Here is an 18,659-nt window from a genome sequence, read left to right as displayed (position 1 = left end):
TCAGACATGGTGCTGGCATAGCGTCTGCAGGGCTCCTTAACCCTGGTCCTGATGGGCTGCAGTGTCTGGAGTCCTGCCAATTACCCATCTGTTTCCATCAATTAATATGTTGGTTCAACCAATTTAACTTCTGTCTGAAGTGTTAATAGTGTAAAGGGAGCTTAATCACCCAATGGATTTCAGCCCTTATGAATATTGTAATTTATTTCCATAGATCTACGATAGTATACAGAAATGTATGACCAGCCTACTTATTATAATCTTCCACTTGCTAGCATACTCATGTATTTAGCAAAGGGAAAGCCTCAGTATCCAGTCTGTACAGTGTTTCTAGGCAGTACACCCTTATCAATACTTTAGCATGCTTTAAGAACAGTTTAAGAACATCATTACTTTTTTCCCCCCCCATATATTCAGAGCACACAAAATCTTACTGAAAAAAACTGTAACCACGAACCCTGCTACTTTCACAGCAGAGAACAGTTGAAAAGGTTTCATTGTTTTATACTGCATTGATATGTTATATGTTTGCTAAAACGCAAGGAATGAACTCATAATTTAAGCCTGTGTTAATGGATCTATGGAATATCACATACAGAAAGTACTGCATTAGCCGAAGAATCTCACAACTATCATTTAATTGTGTAATTATGTGCTTATCTTCTTGTTAGCACTTTGTTAGTAATTTATATCCCATTGCTTTATTAATGCAACATTTTAAAGTGTGTGAAAAGCTCTGCTGTTCCCTTCCTCACTACCATTTTTTTTACATTAAAATCTGCCCATTATGAACATGGGCATTTGAATTCAACTGCATCTCATAGAACACATAATTATACAGAGTATTTCTTTATTAGACCACTGGATTGTTGTGTTCTCTATTGTTATCACATCACCTGCTACAATAAAGAATCTTAGAGTGATAACAGAAAAGCTATAGCCTGGATTCAGTCAAAATTTGTTCTTAACTTAACCTTAAAAATAGATGCAATTACGTGGCAGATTAATTTAGGTAATTTACTTTATTTATAAGTCAAAGGTAAAGATAGATGTAGAGTGTATCCAGACCTGTATGGTATTTGGTTTCTGCTCTGAACATGTAGTATCTCTTACACCTGCGTCAAGCATAACACGCCCGGAAGAAATCTTGAAACCCTATTAACTAGATCAAGTGATTCTTACATTAACAATCTCAACGTCAACATCCTACCCACTTCAAAATGGGCAAAATTTCAACATAGTGCCCAGTTTTTTACAGCCCATGGTGGCTAGGTAGCAGAACTGGCATTCTGGGGCACAACACACATTGAGATACTCAGTCTTAAGGCTTCCTCTTAGGAGTCCCTGACAGGTTGTACATAGTGCACTCCAGATAACCATTGACAATCCAGAGGGCTGACCCCACATTGGCTCGCCTCAAATGTGGAGATTGCTCCCGCGGCACCATCCTCATAGCGGGGCACAAGCAATTGCACTGCTCTTCATCTCCAACAATGTGCGCTTCTCAGCCCATGAAACTTTTATGGAGACTTGTGAATAAGTAATGAGGCTACAGATATCTAATGGAGAGCATCTCAGTTCAGAGTGATGCAACTCAGGTAGCAAGAAAGGGAAAATCAATGTGAATTGTAGTAATCGGTGTCTAATAAGTAGTTTAAAGGCTTATTTGTTTTTAAAATAAGCAAAAACAATAAAGATTAATTTTTTTCAGCATGTTCATTTTATGAAACAGCTGTATTTTAATAATTGTGCTTGAATTACTTTAACTGGCATTTAATACTTTAAAACTGTATTTTAAAAAATGTTTTAAAATATTTTTTTAAAATCATTTTTACAATACTTCCTATGCAGTTCTGACAAACAGTGTTTTATGGGGGGGGGGGGGTGTACTCAATCAAATTTCTTGCTATGTCACTGGAGTAATCCCCCCAAGGACGCATGAGTGAGTGCATAAATGTAAAGCTATACAGCACTTGCTTCACTGCAGTAGACCTGCTTCAGCGTGCCTATTCAAAGTAATGGCATTAGTGAAGTGTACTGCAAAGTATTGTTATTACATTCCTCAATCTCTGTATCATAGTTGCATCCCTCATGGTATTGGTTGTGCATTTACTGTGGATCCTCCTCCTCTACTTCCTTATAGGTGAGGAATGATCTGACCAATGAGCTGGAGAAGGCTGATATCCAGATTGCTGACACACAGAGCTTTTCCAATGACCCCTGCGTCAATGTTAAGAACCTGAAGGTAAGTGATATCATCCCCCCAGTCACAGCATTATGTCCGCAAGGTAGACGCCAGAGGTAGTTACTTAGTGTCAATGTATTTGTTCTGTCTCTGAAATTGTACAGAACCATTATTTTAAAGTGTGACTTTGATAATCACACACACGCACGCACGCACGCACACACACACACACACACAAAAGTAACTTGTAATTCAGTGTGTTAAACTAAAGAATGTATTTCTTTATGTATTATATGTATGTCTTAAAATCATTCAATTTTGCCAGTACCATACTTTAGCCATTTCTGTTTGGCGGTATAAATATTTTCTATGAACCAGAAATATTACAGTAGAGGATGCGCATGTATCTGATGTAGCTGGATGCTTCGATATCTCTCAGCCATCCGCAAGACCATCTGAAAGCTTTGGCGTTCCAGCAGAAAAGTAACAGTGAAACAGTGGCCGTTCTGTGGGTAGCACAAAAAATTGGCAGAGTGGGCTTTGAAATTCAACAAAACAACCCAACAAAAGCTCAAATCCAGCACTTGTACGTTTGGCTTCAGTAAGGTGTCGTTACCTTCCTGGGTGGCTCTTGTGTCTGGAGCTGCGTAGGAATGTAAGACTTAAATCCCTGTTATTCAAAGCACGCCTTCGAGGTCAAAGAACTGCTGGTTTTCCATCTTCCCTTTACCTGGGAATCAGGTGTGAAAACAGTCTGACCAATCAATAGCACTAATTGTTCAGTTAATTACCAGGGGGAAAGAAAACCAGGGCCTAATTTGGATTTGAGGTCCAGATTTGAGTATCCGTGACTTAAATGATCAAGGATCACACACAAGGCCAGAATCATAATGCTTTGTTATTACTAAAGGAATCAATCATGGATTTAAAATTTTTTATAAAATTTTTTTGCAATTGATGCCTGCATTCAGGAATTACTTGAGAGCAATATGGAAAAGGAATTCAGTTTTTGGCAATCCCTCTCTAAGTAATGTGTGATGAGTTAAGATGCTACGTAGAAAAATCAGTAGAACTATGCGATTTTAGGTCTTACCTTAAAGCATTTAAATATATTAACCTGATGTTTAGACAGTTGGAAAAATGTTTCCCGTCCTGTGCACAAATGAACTCACACTTACAAGTTAATGCAATTGTGTGTATGACTTAATTTTGTGTATGAATAAAAACATATGTTCTCTCAAGTTCCCATAATCTGCTCAACACTTAATTCAGCTCCCACTCTTTAGTCTTTTTTTCTTTCTTTTGAAATGTGATCTGAGTTGATTAAGATTCTGTATCATTAGGGTACAAATATTTGCAAGGTACTAATCAAATGTGTTCAAAATGGAAGATACAGTATTTATTGTAATGCAAGGTGTCATCTCTTTAGGAATGCAGTTTAGGTCCACCTCCTGGCCGTACAGCATTTCATAGTTAGTGAGATAACATTACCTGTTGTTTAAAATTCCAGAGCTTTCTACCACACACCACAAGTCCAGACATGAGACAGAAGAGCAGCTTTCACACATTAACCCAGGGACTTTATTTAATTTACAGTTTGCTAAAGTTCTAGTCGCTTATTCACTATGGTAACCAGCTGTAGCTCAGAGCTGGCTCGACCCAATAAACGACATAAATGGCCGCTTAGGTCTCTGTGACTGCCGGCGGCCCCTAATTATTCAAAAATATACAGTATATAAAATACTGGTAACAGTTATATGATTGGAATGCTTTAGACAGATTTTGTGTATCTATGGGGAGATGATTGAAATGGGGGAACCAACAGAAGCTAAGCTAACCAACACCAGTTTCTTAGTCCTCTGTCTCACTGTCAGCAATGTTTTCCCTGGCTGCTCTGCCCCACAACCTAAAGAGGAGTTCTCAGTGAACAACACTGAACCTGAAGTTCTGCATGTCTTATGTTCATTGCTCAGAGTACTGGAAGTATTGCTTACAATGACTTGTTGTTACTTCAGACAGTACTTCGGATGACACAACAGTGCAGTATATTATTTTTGACTCAATTATTTGCTGCTCATGTGGTACACCCTGCATTTCTCATCAAAGGTCTTGAACTATGTAAAGTAGTTCACAGTTCTAAAATACATTTCTCTAATGGATAGGCTCTTATATAATGCAACAGTACGTTCTAAAATAATGACATGCTGTGTCACTTTTGACACTTTTCAGCTCTCCCTGAGCATCAGCAAAAGCAGAGGAAAACAGTGATTTTCTTTCAATCTTGAAGCATCTGCAAGGATTTTTCATTTTTGATGACAGTGTGCGGGATTCTGACTCAAGGATCATCAATGTGAACCTCTCAAGGATGTCTGCTTGAGATAGATTCACATGCGTTTTATTCTTGATTGCTGACATTCTGGGAAAGAAAGGACAACCTCTGTGGCCTCTTTATAAACTGAAAACCCACGGAAGTCTATATGGAATACCCTGTTGCAACACTTCAGAATATTTTTTGGATACGCTTCAGCTAAATGATGACTTGAATAGACAAGCTGAGCAAATGTGCAGTGGCAGACAGGTATTCTTTCAGTACAGGATACAGTCACTGCCAGTCAATTTATCTCGGCTTCTTGTTGTTACCTTTCTGTTTCAGTCTTAAGGAAACTATCATCAGTGATTAAAGTTCTGTAAACAAGCCTAAGGATAGTGTTCACTTTGTGTAAACACTGCTAATTATACTGTCATTAATCTGGTCCTTGCAGGACAACGATGTGCGAATAATTATCGGGCAGTTTGATGAGAACTTGGCCTCCAAAGTGTTTTGCTGTGTAAGTATAATGACTCGGACTTTGTGTTGTTGGTACTCACATCTTGTACAATTTACACTTTCAGGTCATCATTGTTGTATCCATAGCACAGGGGGCTGTGTAAGGATATGGTATTGTCCTCATTATTTCCTCCATCCCACTTCACTTTATGAAACGTAACTGTTTTTCTTTTCTTTCATTCTCATCTAAATGATACTCATCAAATCTGTGTGCACATTTATAGTAAATGAACTTTCTTTCATCCTTTCATCCAGTCCAGAAGCCAGGACTGAAGTTATCATGCAGATTGTTGAGATTGTTGAGTGTTAAATACAATAATGGTAATGCAGTCTCCGTTTGACTATGCACCCATACGCAGGCCTACAACCTTAACATGTTTGGCAGTAAGTACCAGTGGATCATCCCTGGCTGGTACCAGGAGAACTGGTGGGATAAGGCCAACGCCACCAACTGCACAGCCAAGAAACTTCTGACAGCCATGGAGGGCTACATCAGTGTGGACTTTGAGCCGCTCAGCACCAGGCAGTTAAAGGGAATCTCTGGAAGGGTATGTGTGCCATAAGAATATGACAGTCTTTTTCTATAAAATCTGAAATAAATTTATTGATGGACCATAAATTAATGACTTTGAAATCATCAGCGACTTTGCGCAGCAGTGAAGTCTAGGCAGTCTGTCAAATGATCGAAAGCATCTGTGACCTGATTTGATACAAATCTGTGAATAGATATGCCATGAGATATCTTGAGGGAACATGGGAGTGTGAGATTAAGGCTGAAAGCGTGAGTATCTCACCAGATACATGAGACTTGTCAACCCTGAATAGGGTAGATGGCATGTTTTTTATTGAGCCTGCATTTGTTGAACTTGCCATCTCTCTTTGGAATATATGTTTCCCGCTTTGGTGAATTGCTGAACTTCGATCCTTGATCTTAGTACTTCTGAATAAGAGTGTCTTTTAAATGCCAGTGAGGTAAAATAGTCCTGCGCACCTTCCTGGAATATCACCAGCCGAAATATTCACATGCAAGAGATCTCTAATCATTTCTTGCCCTGTTTCAGACGCCTCAGGAGTATGAGAGAGAGTACAATAGACAGCGGATGAAGAAAGGGGTGGACTCCAGCAAATTTCATGGATTCGCTTACGATGGGATTTGGGTCATCGCCAGGACTTTGACCCGGGTCAGGGAGATACTGAGGCACAGGGAGAGGCACAGTCTCCACCGAAACTTCACAGCTGATGACAGGGATGTTGGACGACTGGTCCATGATGTCATGAATGAGACAAATTTCTTGGGAGTGACGGTAAGAGCAGGCATATGCTTCCTTTGCCTGGCATGGCCTCATTCCTTTGTGTAGCTAATGTTGGATGTGCCTATCTACTTGAAGGATACCAGGCCAGCTTGATAAAATGGCCCAGTACTAAACTTCAGTGTCTTTACCCTCCAGTCGAGTTTGATATATTTGTGGGGGTCATCTCCCACTTGTAAATATTGTCTGGCAGAAAACCTTATAAACTGCAGACAGCACATTGGTCTCATCACCTTCACTATAAAAGGATTACATCTGACCACAGTTATGCAAAGGGCATGAGAGGCGGGTGGGAATTAAATTGTGGACCAATGAGTGCAAATATGGGAGGACAGGGACTCCCTGTGTGGTGAATTGAGCATTATTGTGTATGAGCTACATTCATAAACAGAAATTTGTCGGTGTGATTCAGGGCTTGGCACTGTTATTGCACTTCAGAACAAGATAACAAGGTACTTAATAGTAATTGTTTGATGAAATATCCAGCTGTAGATGTAGATAATTTCAAAGGCATTTAGTCACTAAAATGCCCCAGGATAGTGGTGCTTAGCATATAGTTAGTGGGGGGGGGGGGGGGGGGGGGGGGGGGGGGTGCACATTGACGCTTTTTGTTAAGCAAAAAAAAAAAAATGTCTCTCCCACTCTATATTGGAGAATAATGCTGTTTAATAATTCTTTTCATGCAGTGTACAAACTCACCATTGTATCAGTGACATACACTTGATAATTCATGTTTTGGCTGATATGACAAAGTTAGAATCACTGGATTGTACAGATGTTAATTAGGCTACATGACTCTAAAATGAAAACATCCACTACACGTTCAGGTTTTGTGAAGTAAAATGGTTTGTTTTGATTAGTTACATCGGAAGGATTACAGCTCCATTGGGACATCTATTGCATAGTCTTACTATGGTATGATTTCTCTCACTTACCAATGAATGAAGAGGAACCCCTTGCAGTGACCATTTTCAAACCAGTTTCTTCTTTCTGTCATGAGTTGCAGCCACAACGTACCAGCCTACATCATAGTGCCAGGTATAGCATGTTTGAAGTGGAGGGTAACACCTCAGCATGAGTGCCATGTTGGATACCATATTGAGGCTGCAGCAGGGTAGCTAATTATGCTACAAGGTGTTCATCTTGCTCAGAATTAATTCAAATATATCACTTGAAATTTAAAATTTTACAATACCAATTTTACAGAATATTAATTTTACAGAATTATTCATTTTAAAAATGTTTAATTTTTATAATTAGTGAAAACAAGCTGATATCACCCATTCTTACTGGTATTATACAGTTCCATGCTGGCTACTTATATCACCCCAACACACAGTGAATGTTTATCTTGAGCATGTTAAACATTTATTTTAAAGTGGGTGTACCTTATTTAAAGAGCATGAATTAAATCTTCTGTATGAAGGGAAAACAGTCCTGCAACTCAGCAATGGAGAACAGTGACTTTGGAAACCAGATAGCGTGAAAGAAACAAACAACACAGTTTGCGCACTGTCAAAAGCATCCCACACAGATATTGAATTCCCATTCATCATAAAGGTAAAAAAGGTTGATGTGTATAATAAAAAACACAAGTCTGTTGCTTCCACTGGCAGTCGGCTTTCAAATGAGGCTGTTGCCTTTTTGTAAATTACCAGGAGACACACTGACCCATGTCTTTTGGAGAGAGAGGAAAAATAGCACATGACCTCCGGCTTAACGGGACTCCCAGCCCCACACCCTGGGGGAGCGGGCTTTGAAAGTGCTGTGTGACAGTCTGTTTGTCCTGCAGGCATCTCTCTGTACCCTGAGTTCTGACCTTTCTGTCTCGGACTCCCTGGTGTGGTCATGCAGGACCCAGACTGTAGCAGTACTAATCGTTCTGCAGTCTGAAGGACAGGGATACGCAGGCCTGCCTCTCTAGTGTGGGGCTAAGCTGCTTACAACTCAGAACCATATGATCGCAACGGGCTGGTTTTGATGTCACTTCTAAGCAATAACCACTTTATATTTTATAGATAAAAGCTTATTCTCTCGGCCAGTGACCCTTCATGGATTTCCTGTTGCCATCTGTCATACACTATGACTATGCATCATCACTTTATAATTAGAGGTACAATAGTTGCAGTGGACATATTTGCATTAAAAAATGTTTCTGTTAAAATGTCCCAATTGAATCCCAATGTTATGCCCTTGCAAATTTCGCTCAAGAAAATGTGATGTAATACATGAACATTAACAACTATTAAGCAGTGTGTAGACAGTGAAGATGGAGCAGAAATGATTTGACTAGAGATGCAATCATCCTTACTGTTTACCACAAGAAGCCATTGAACATTGTGATTGTTCATTATAACCTTAGAGACAGCACTTGCGGTTACCGGCATGTTTCTACAAACCATATGCAACCCTACTACTGAGTATCAGCCCATGATTGAAATTGAGCAGGCAGTAATCATGCTTTAAACCAATGCTCTGTTTCCATTAGGTTCCATTAGGTTTCTTGTATTATGTACAATGAAGCACTGTCTATATGGCCTTTGTGGGTTCTGGTTATTGAAAGGAAACTACAAAAACCTGTAGACAGGATAGCACACCAAAATCTGTAGTATTATTTTACAAATAAAAGGGCCTGTTAATAGTCAGCTCACTCCAGAATTTGTAAAAACTAAGCATGATACAGCCTGCCAGGCCACTTACAAGAAAGGTTTTGTCTTCCCTAACTGAAATGAGAAATACCTGAGGAACCACGCTGTCCTTGATTAATGCCATCCTTTAATGGAATCTACAGATGTACGGTGTTTGTAATGTAGCATTTGGCCTGCCTCATACATACATATCTACATGAGCCCCCCCCCCCCCCCAAATAATGAACAATGATAACAAAGCAGTGAAGCAAATTGTCCCTGATTGGTTTACAAAATACTAGAATATTGTCCAAATGACACAATAATTCAATTAATCAGCACATGGAGAGACAATAGACAAAGAAAGAAAAACACTTACTGTGCATGTTCTTGTGGGAAATACATTATTACCTTTGTTTTCTTCATTGGTACCATTGAAATGGGTGGTTGAAAGACCTATACTGGAGTTAGCCCTGCTGATGCTAGATAGCAACATGTCTCAACAAGACGAGGAAGTGAGCTGCAAAAACAAAGCCTAGTCTTGGCCACTTGATTTATATCCTGGTGCAGTTTAATTAATGGGGAACAGAGGTTTGTGGTTTCTGAAATAGCACAGTGTACATGAATAACCCAAGCCCTCTTTTCCATTGTTCCTTAACTATTACAGAGAAATGGCTTTTGTTGGCCACATTAGCCGCGTTTCCACCGCAGGAACTTTACCCCGGAACTAGGAACCTTTTGAGGAACTCAGTGCGTTTACACCGCAGGAACTAGGGTCTTAAGTTCCGGGGGCTTTATTTTACCCCCTAAAAAGTTCCTGCTCGAGGGGTAGTACTTTCCGAAAGTACAGGAACCTTTTGGGTGGAGCTTGCAGCGCTGAACATTTCTGATTGGTCGAGTACTCGCAGCATTTTTTTGTGTTTATTTTCAACCGCCATGTTTAAAAATATGCAGCCGCAAACCAATTTATTTTCATAATAACTTAAAATCAAACTTGTATGTTATGCGGCGCAGTAGCCTAGTTTTGGTTATAGCCTGCCAACGTCTTGGAATTATAACGTGTGTTCTTCTGTTCTTTTCTTGCTTTAGTATTCGTTTTATGAAATGCTAAGCATTCGTGCTGGAACAGCATATTACGTACCAAAACATTCAAACGGATTAATTCGGTTTCTGAATATTTTCTTCCGGATTTTCTTTGTTAGCCCGTTGTAATTGACTCAAAACGTTTGATACAGTTATGTGAGGTATGCGGTAGTTCTGCGTAATTCACATTGGTGATACAGTAAAAGCAAACTGGAAATCACCTTCCGCACTTTTTGTCAGGGTAAAATAACAGGTTAATTCTAATAATCGTCCCTTTAGCTTTTTCAGATTGCCGTAATTTTACTCTGCCATTCTTCAATTCCACAAAAAGACCAGGAAGACTATGGACTAATTTATGGTGCATGGTTCGCATCTGGAGGGCACACTTCGCTGCTCGGCTAGCAGTAACTTCGAAGGAAAGCAAACGGTGGCTGTACCACTACTAATTTAAATTTTCACGCAAGTTTGAGTTTTCGTTATATTCTTGTCATTTTGCGATTAGCCAATATGGAATTGACGATGAGAAAGTAATCAAATAGCAAATTGTTTACAACGTGTGCATGTTTTCTGCTGTTGTTGCCAGTTATATTGGAAATGTGAATGCATTCTGTCGCTTCGGATGTCAATACATGAAAGCGAATGTTCGCATAAAACATAGCCTAATGAATGTGTTTGAGAGGATATATAAAACAGTTACAATCTGACTATTAGCCTGTTATATCCTATTTGTTGCATAACAACGGTCCAAGTTCAACTACCAACGACAGTTTTACTTGACAACGGTAAAATATGCCCAAACGGCTGCTGAAGAATATTTCAATTCCAGGTGATTAAATCGATAAAAATCAATAAATACAAAAGTAACCATATATAATCATTGTTGGTAACCCATTGTAGGCCTATATAAGTGGAATAAACCCCTCCAGGCTGTCCCGGTTATTAGAAAATAATGTAGGCTACTTCGGTGGTAGTATGGGGTTACAGAAGAAATCATAGGACAGATGGACCGACGACAACGTCGCTTTTTCATACGTCAGTGGGCTAATTTGCCTAATCTTCGCGGGACTTTAGACCGCGGTGGAAACGCAGACAACAGTGGGCTGAAGGAACCTTTTAGTTCCTTGAAAAGTAGTTCCTGGACTAAAAGTTCCGAGTACTTTTGGTGGAAACGCGGCTATTGTGTGCTGTATGTGTATGAATTTATGGTGTACTTTGGGCCAAGATGTAAATCATGAATTTCTTCTCTTTTTTCAGGGTCAAGTTATGTTCCGAAATGGTGAACGGATGGGAACTATCAAGTTTACACAATTTCAAGGTAAGCACAAGACGCCAGACTATTTCCACCTAGTTTGCACTAAGGTATAGTTCTATGTGGCTTACAAGTAGCTGACTACTGTTATTCACTTAAAAGAATAACAGTTGGAAGCTTGGGGTAGGTTAGATGGATAGTGGTAGCCTTCAAAAGGTTTTTTGCAATGTGTTTTGGGTGCAAATGAGGTGCAACACATCCTGTTTCTGCTAAAAATCTTCAACACATTCTGTTGACTCAGGAAAGAAAGCATTCTATAGTTTATTTCATTATTTGTATAATTTTATTATACAGCCTTCATTTTGAAATGTGGGCAGTTTTTCTGAAAGGATTGGATATGTATGGTGCTTGAGATGTAGACATTGCTCTGTAGCACTTTTATTGGACAATTTTGATGTTGTGATTAAATAAAAAAATTTGGTTGATCTCTACAAAAGATCATATTGTGCATCTGCGGTGTACATATCCAAAACTTTTTTTGTCACATAAATTTGAGTTCTGAGAATCAAGACTTCTGTCTTTGTTTTTTGTCTTCTGCTTCACTTCTGTGAAAACAAGCTCATGACCATTTATGACCTGAACATATAGCAGTCACCTTATCTGTCATTACTAGTGTGACCATTCTATACAGCACCAAGGGAAGTATATTTAACAATATATGTCATTTATAACATTTTATTCAGCAATTTCATTATGCAAATCACAACACAGAAACTATGTGTGTTTTCTGATCTTTATTGCTGTTGGCAATTATGTTTCTAGCCAGCATGCTGCCAGTGTGTACATTATGGTAAACAGGAACCCTGTGTGTGCATATAATGTGTGCGCTCATGATGTCTGTGTGTATAATATGATTACCTTCGCTATCGGCAAGTATTTTTCATCAGGGATTCCTGAAACATGTTATGGAAAGAGGGAGCATGCATTGAGTTGCATACCTTATACAGTATGCAACTGTATTGCTTGTGTGCGTGGATGCTTTTACGTTTCTGTATACCAAACATGATTTTAGATGGCACACCTCCTTTTTAACTGAGAGCTGACTTTGGGAGACAGACACATGGGGAATATTGTGTCCAGATGGGACCCATGTCTTGTTTGTTGGGCTAAATCGATTCATGAAAAATGGAGTTTCCATTTATCACCATTCACACTGGATGGTTTTTCTCAGGCATTTAGAGGATCGATACTGCTAAAGATTCAAGTTATTCAATGCAGCATTGAATAAACATTTGTGATATAAAACATGATGTATGAATAACATAATTACTTCTATTTTACGATTATGGACATAGTGAAATTATTATATGCAATTTTATTAATATTTTCAAAAGGTGTTTTATTTAAATGACAGTTTTACCAGTGTCGGCTATATTTGGGATTTTCACACATCAAAGAATAAAACAGGAAACTTATTTAAGGTTAGAAGTAAGAGAAATCTTCAAGAGCTTTGTAGCGAGACTTCAGAAAATGAGTTTCTCAGCTCCTTCCTAACTATTATTTTAATCAAAGTTTGAAGTTAAGCCAACCAGACCAGAAGAAACAATTACACTAAACAAGAACTGGGAAAAATGTCTTGAGTTTCTTTTTGCCACAAATATTCCAAATGTGAAGCTGACTAATGGGAATTTGGCAGCTGGTAAGTTGTGACACAGAGAAACACGCAAGATGTGAACCACTGGAATGAAAACATTTGAGATATTAAACAAGAGCTTCTGAATGCCTTAGACTGTACAGGCAATGTTTCACCTAATTTTCAGTTGTAATTCGGACTTGAGTTCTGAGTTATGTTTGTGCAAAAAATTTATAATTTTTAATGCAAATGTTGACAAACACAAATAAATAAATAAATAAATAAATAAATAAATAAATAAATATTTGATTGTTACATTGGTATTGAGCTTACAGTAAGGACCTTGGCAGGGCTGCACCGGGTATGTGTAAGTCAAAGTGTGCACAGCCACTAAACTCTTAGTCATTACTCTCATTACTAGTTAGTTTATAACCATAACCACAATCGCACTAGCTTCAGTCTGTTAATTCAGTAATGTAATGACTGTTGTTCATGTCATGCCCTTTTTAGTTACCTCACTTTATTTTTCTCTCTTTTTTGCTTAACCAGTGTCTAGTATTGCTGTTAATAAGTACAGTAGACATTCTAGATAACTTGTAATCTGTGAAACAGAAGACGATCTTGTTACAAATGTGCATTGAATTCAGTCGACACATTATAACTAGGCTATATTTAAAATGACCCATAGTTGAGCAAACCAACCCTGAGTGTTACATTAGTAATAAGCTATACCTGCATATTAGTAATTGTGTTTTTCTTAGTAATTCACTCTCAACAATGTCCAGGTGATCTTTTTAGTCATGAATGGGCTTTTAGTAGCAATCATGTATTGGGCTCTCAGTAATGAGCAGGTGTTTTTTCAGGAATGGGCTTTTCGTAAAAACCAGGTGTTTTCATGGGCTTTCCATAATGACCAAGTGTTTTCTTCAGTAATGAGCTTTCTGTAATGATAAAGTGTTTTCTTTAGTAATGGGCTTTCAGTAATGACCTATGCATGTATTCTTTGTGTGTCTCCACAGAGGGTCAGGAGGTGAAAGTGGGAGAATACAATGCTATCGCTGATGTGTTGGAACTCATCAACAACTCAATCAGGTTTCAAGGTAGGAATGGGACGTTGTTTTACAGACATTTATCAACAATATATTTTGTCTAGACTGACAAAACATTTACACAAACCACCTCAGGATTATTACTGGGAGTAGAATGTTTATATCAGTAAATTAGGAGACATGGCTATGAATATATTGTATATATTTATTTTACTATACAAACAGGGCTTAATAATGTTTAATGTTATATCATGGTGTAAATCATTAGATGGCCTACTTTACTGTGCTTGTTGTAAACACTGGTCACACTCTCATCAACTTCAGGAAAAACAAACATTAAAGCAGTTGTAAATTGTAAACTGTGTCTGCGTTATAGCTGGCACTGCATGTAGTTAACTTATGCTTGTCACAATGAACTCTCCCACCCCTCTGTCAGTTACCAACCATGAACTATGTGTCTACATTTCCTTTGTTAATGCATTTGATGGTGGCTTTTCACTTTGTGTTGTTATGCACAATATACCGTACGCTCATGCAAAAAAGGAATTAGCTCATGTTCGTTAATGGACCCGATGAACAAAGATCCTACACATTCCTGTTTAACACAACTATTAATAATGCTTAATAATTTAACCTTATATTTGACCACAAAATATCTGTTATTGCATTGGCTGAGGGTTTTGTTAACATGAACAATTAATTGATTAACAATTCATTGTTGTTAATGATATGGATTATTCATTTGTTGAGGAATTAGTTTAGTTAATGGAATTTTATTGCCGGTACCATTACCACCGAAATGTCTATATTAAACATGTACTGTAAAGTCTGCACTGAATGCTACAGTGCATTGCTAAAGGCATACTTTAACTTAAAGGTGCAGCATGTAAATTTGTTGTAGAACACTTCTGTTAATATTTGGTTAAATTTCCTTCACATCCCAACAAATACTAATAAATTAAAAGGTCTATGCATACAATCCAGTCTCTCTGATTGCTCCATTCTCTGAAATAAGCCACTCCAAATTTCACCGTGCCTGAATCTTAACAGCCAATCAGGACAGCTGTCGGCCGTGCCTCCTGTTGCACAATCACAGCGCTGCCAAGCAAACAGGGCTTCTAAAATACGCAAACACACACTGTCACAGTTTGATTGAGATTAAGGCTTAATAGGATAAATGTTATCAAACTTTCACCATAGGTATGGAACCCCCAAAAGATCGGACAATTGTGCATCTCCAGCGACGGCAGATCAGTGTGCCACTGTACAGCATCCTGTCTGTCATCACAATTCTGGGCATGTTCATGGCTAGCGCCTTCCTGTTCTTCAACATCCAGAACCGTAACCACAGGTAGAACTTACTGTTTACTTCGGACTTTCCACTGTGAGCTGCTATAGAAACATGCTTGTCAACAGCATAGTAACTAATACTTGAAGAAAAAAAACATGCTTTAAAAGAAACATTTTCATTTGTTAAAAACCTGGGAATTAGCCACATTTTTCTTAAACAAATCAGCTGGCCGGTAAAACAGCAAATTGGTTCTCTCTAGCATTTCATAAAGACAGAGCAGGGACACCTTACTCTAAGACTTGCCAGTAGAGTGTTTCCCCTGATATTATGTTGCTCCCCCAAACCAGTCATAATTACATGTGAAATTGGAATCAGATTGTTTTATGTATCCATTTCTTAAACAAAAAAGCATGTCACACTCACACTACAGAGAAACATACTGCATGAATAAGCTTGAGGGTGACAAATGGGTTTGCACTTCATATTGAAGCTGGTAGAGTGGTCCAAGAAGCTTGCCCCACCTTCTCAGAGTGTGATCCAGTCAAGGGTTCCATAGTCTTGGAAAGTACTACTCATCTGAGAACTTCTCAGAACCACGCTTCCATGTGGCCTGGTTCTCTAAAGACAGGAGCTATTAAAGGGGTCCCAGCAGACTGGTGGAAATGGGCCAAGCCAGGCGGTGCATTCATTAATCACACTGGCAGTGCAGCTCTCATTATATCCACGGGTACGTCAGATCGGCGAGGTCTTAAGCTCCCCATCTGTCCGCCTCCTTCCTTCTCCCGCAGGCTGATAAAGATGTCCAGCCCTTACATGAACAACCTCATCATCCTGGGAGGGATGCTCTCTTACGCCTCCATCTTCCTCTTCGGCCTCGACGGGTCCTTCGTCTCTGACAAGGTGTTTGAGACGCTGTGCACGGTGAGTACCCCTTCCATCAAGTCTCTTCCTTCCTGTCTGAGCAGGAGGGAATCTCAAGGAGACTTATTACGCTTGTCACTGAGGACTATATTAAGAATGGATTTGGGCATCTGTTGGGACAGCAGGAAACAGCAGGCATCGATGCCACATATTAACCTCTAGGCATGAGATCCGCAAGGAGAGAGAGGATGGATGCTTGACCTCTGCGTGCCCTGAATCTCCATGTGACCTAGGACAAACCCCTCCATCCAAAGGGCATTCTCTCACTGTGGCCATCCTGCAAGATTACCCCCCAATTTCTCTACCAGTCGTACTAATGCAATAAATGAAGGCATCAGCATGCTATTACTTAAAACGGGAGTCAGCATCTCCTTTTTCTTAAAATAAAAATGATATTTTCCTTTGAAGAAGGAGGTAATTTCCCAGGGTTGTATGTTTTGCAGAGCTCAGTTACATGACTGAACACTGAGCGTCTGCTACAGACAAGTGACATTATCACCCACCTAGAGTCCAAACAGAATCACAGTTAGGTCCATGATGAGAGCCTTTTTGCTTTAGCTCAGTGAGTTAAGGGAATGCTGTGTGGACAGTGAGGGTCATGGTTTGAAACCGAAAGCAAACCCCCAAAAGTGAAAGGGATATTAAACTGATTTGTGACATACTGGCTCTTGTCTTTTCAAGTGCCTAAAACCTGAACAGAATTGTTGGAGCTGTGAGAGGTTGTCATGAATTAATTAGCATTTATTTTTTTCATTTATTTGTACAGGTCCGCACATGGATTCTTATAGTGGGATATACAACAGCTTTTGGGGCAATGTTCGCAAAGACCTGGAGAGTCCATGCCATCTTTAAGAATGTGAAGATGAAGAAAAAGGTAACATCTGAAATGCAGGAAAAATTACTTAAATTGAGGTTATCTTTCCAGGCTGACCACAGTCTTGTTAGAAAGTCATTCCCCTCTCATAGCGATAGTAGGAAGCACATGGTTCAGGCAACATGAAATGTAAGCTTTACAAAAGGTCTGTCCATCTCTGATCCACCTGAGAGGACAGTAAAAATAGTGTTAATTGAAATATGCAAATAAATTAATGAAATATAATGAAACTCCAATAATGTGTTTGTTCTTTCTGGCTGACTGGCCATGTAAAATATTGTATGGTTGTCTGCAGTACTCGTATGTGCTTTTTTGGCCCTTAGAGTACAGTATGTGCTGTTTTATCTTTAGGTTTTTGTGTCTGTGGTATTGCCTGGGCAGGAACTCTAGGACCTGTGGGTGCTGTCAGAGAGAGGTCACAGCTGTTTTTGGCACTGTGCTGTCCAGCCCTGGTCCAGATTGGTGGCCTTAGGGAAACCCTTGTGCTATTTTTTGTTTCAAATCCTGCCATGGTTGTATTTTTTGCCCTGGTCTTCCATCTAAGCAACCTGCAAGTAGATTATATAAAGACTGAACAAAGGCTAGACTGATTCAGAGCCAACCTCTGAATTAACCTTGCCCTGCTATAGTTGAAATGAGCTAGATGATGTGCCCACATATTTTTTTAAAGAAAGAAAAACATATTTTTGTATACATTTTGTTTATTACTATTTCTCTAGTGTTGTGACAATTTATAACAGAAAGTAAAGAACACACGTTTAGTGATGAACAAGTCAGTATTCCATCACCGCAACATGGGCGGAGTATTGATGTCCTGCCAGTTAGTGACCCATATGCGCAAATCAGAGAAACTTCACTTTCCATGGAACTTGAAGCTTCCTTATAATCTGTCACGGATAATACATTGTAGTTACAGGCTATTTACGGTTCAAAAAGCCTTGCACTCCGAATACTAGCATCTAATACCTGAGCTGTCTGATACATTGCTATATTATTGCTACATAACTAGTCTTTCTCTCTCCATACATGGCCCTCTCCGATAGAAATAGAGTATATACTGCAAATATACTTAACTGAACTGTGTTACTTAGATATTGCAATACTTAGCACTATATGGGAAAATATGCAAACACAACTGGTGCTTTAAAATAGGTGCTATGACATATATTTAGCATTACTTTTCACAAATAGCATTTTTTATTATATTTATATTAGGCATTAAAAAATATAATTTAATAATATAGTAAAGATATTCACAGATATTTTTTGTAACCAGCATTTTCATGTGGTGACTCCAAATGGACTTGTTCGGGTAGAATTGTGAATTTAAGCTCTATTGTTTAGTGTGGGCTGAGTGAATATGCAAGAACCCTTACAACACAATGTACTACTGAATGGGACTCAAATATCAAACACCTTTCTTTGTTAGCTCGTCCTCCCAAGCAAATACAATAAGCTGGTCCAGTTAACATAATAATTCACGGGACGCGCTCTCTGCCCCTGGAGGGGGCTGTTGTCAGGTATGAGAGTCGTGTGATATTTGAGTCTCATTCAGTAGTACTGGCAGTGTGAGTAACTCCCATGACAGCCGACCGCTCGGTTTGGACTCT

General features: G+C 39.0%; 1 protein-coding gene across 1 annotated transcript in view; it reads left to right on the top strand.

Annotated features, from left to right (window-relative positions):
- The window catches only part of LOC118236128 (gamma-aminobutyric acid type B receptor subunit 2-like), a 99,276-nt gene that overhangs the window by 51,533 nt on the left and 29,084 nt on the right, over positions 1-18,659 (top strand). The window contains exons 4-12 of the mRNA XM_035434258.1: positions 2,144-2,245; positions 4,948-5,013; positions 5,372-5,560; positions 6,074-6,316; positions 11,287-11,347; positions 13,934-14,014; positions 15,164-15,314; positions 16,043-16,175; positions 16,942-17,049. Of these exons, the coding sequence (XP_035290149.1) occupies positions 2,144-2,245; positions 4,948-5,013; positions 5,372-5,560; positions 6,074-6,316; positions 11,287-11,347; positions 13,934-14,014; positions 15,164-15,314; positions 16,043-16,175; positions 16,942-17,049 (1,134 nt within the window). The remainder of the gene's footprint in view (positions 1-2,143; positions 2,246-4,947; positions 5,014-5,371; positions 5,561-6,073; positions 6,317-11,286; positions 11,348-13,933; positions 14,015-15,163; positions 15,315-16,042; positions 16,176-16,941; positions 17,050-18,659) is intronic.

Source organism: Anguilla anguilla, chromosome 1 (genome assembly GCF_013347855.1).
Source record: "Anguilla anguilla isolate fAngAng1 chromosome 1, fAngAng1.pri, whole genome shotgun sequence".
Taxonomy (NCBI): domain Eukaryota; kingdom Metazoa; phylum Chordata; class Actinopteri; order Anguilliformes; family Anguillidae; genus Anguilla; species Anguilla anguilla.
Note: the sequence above shows the minus strand (reverse complement) of the source record. Positions and strands in the feature narration are given on the sequence as shown.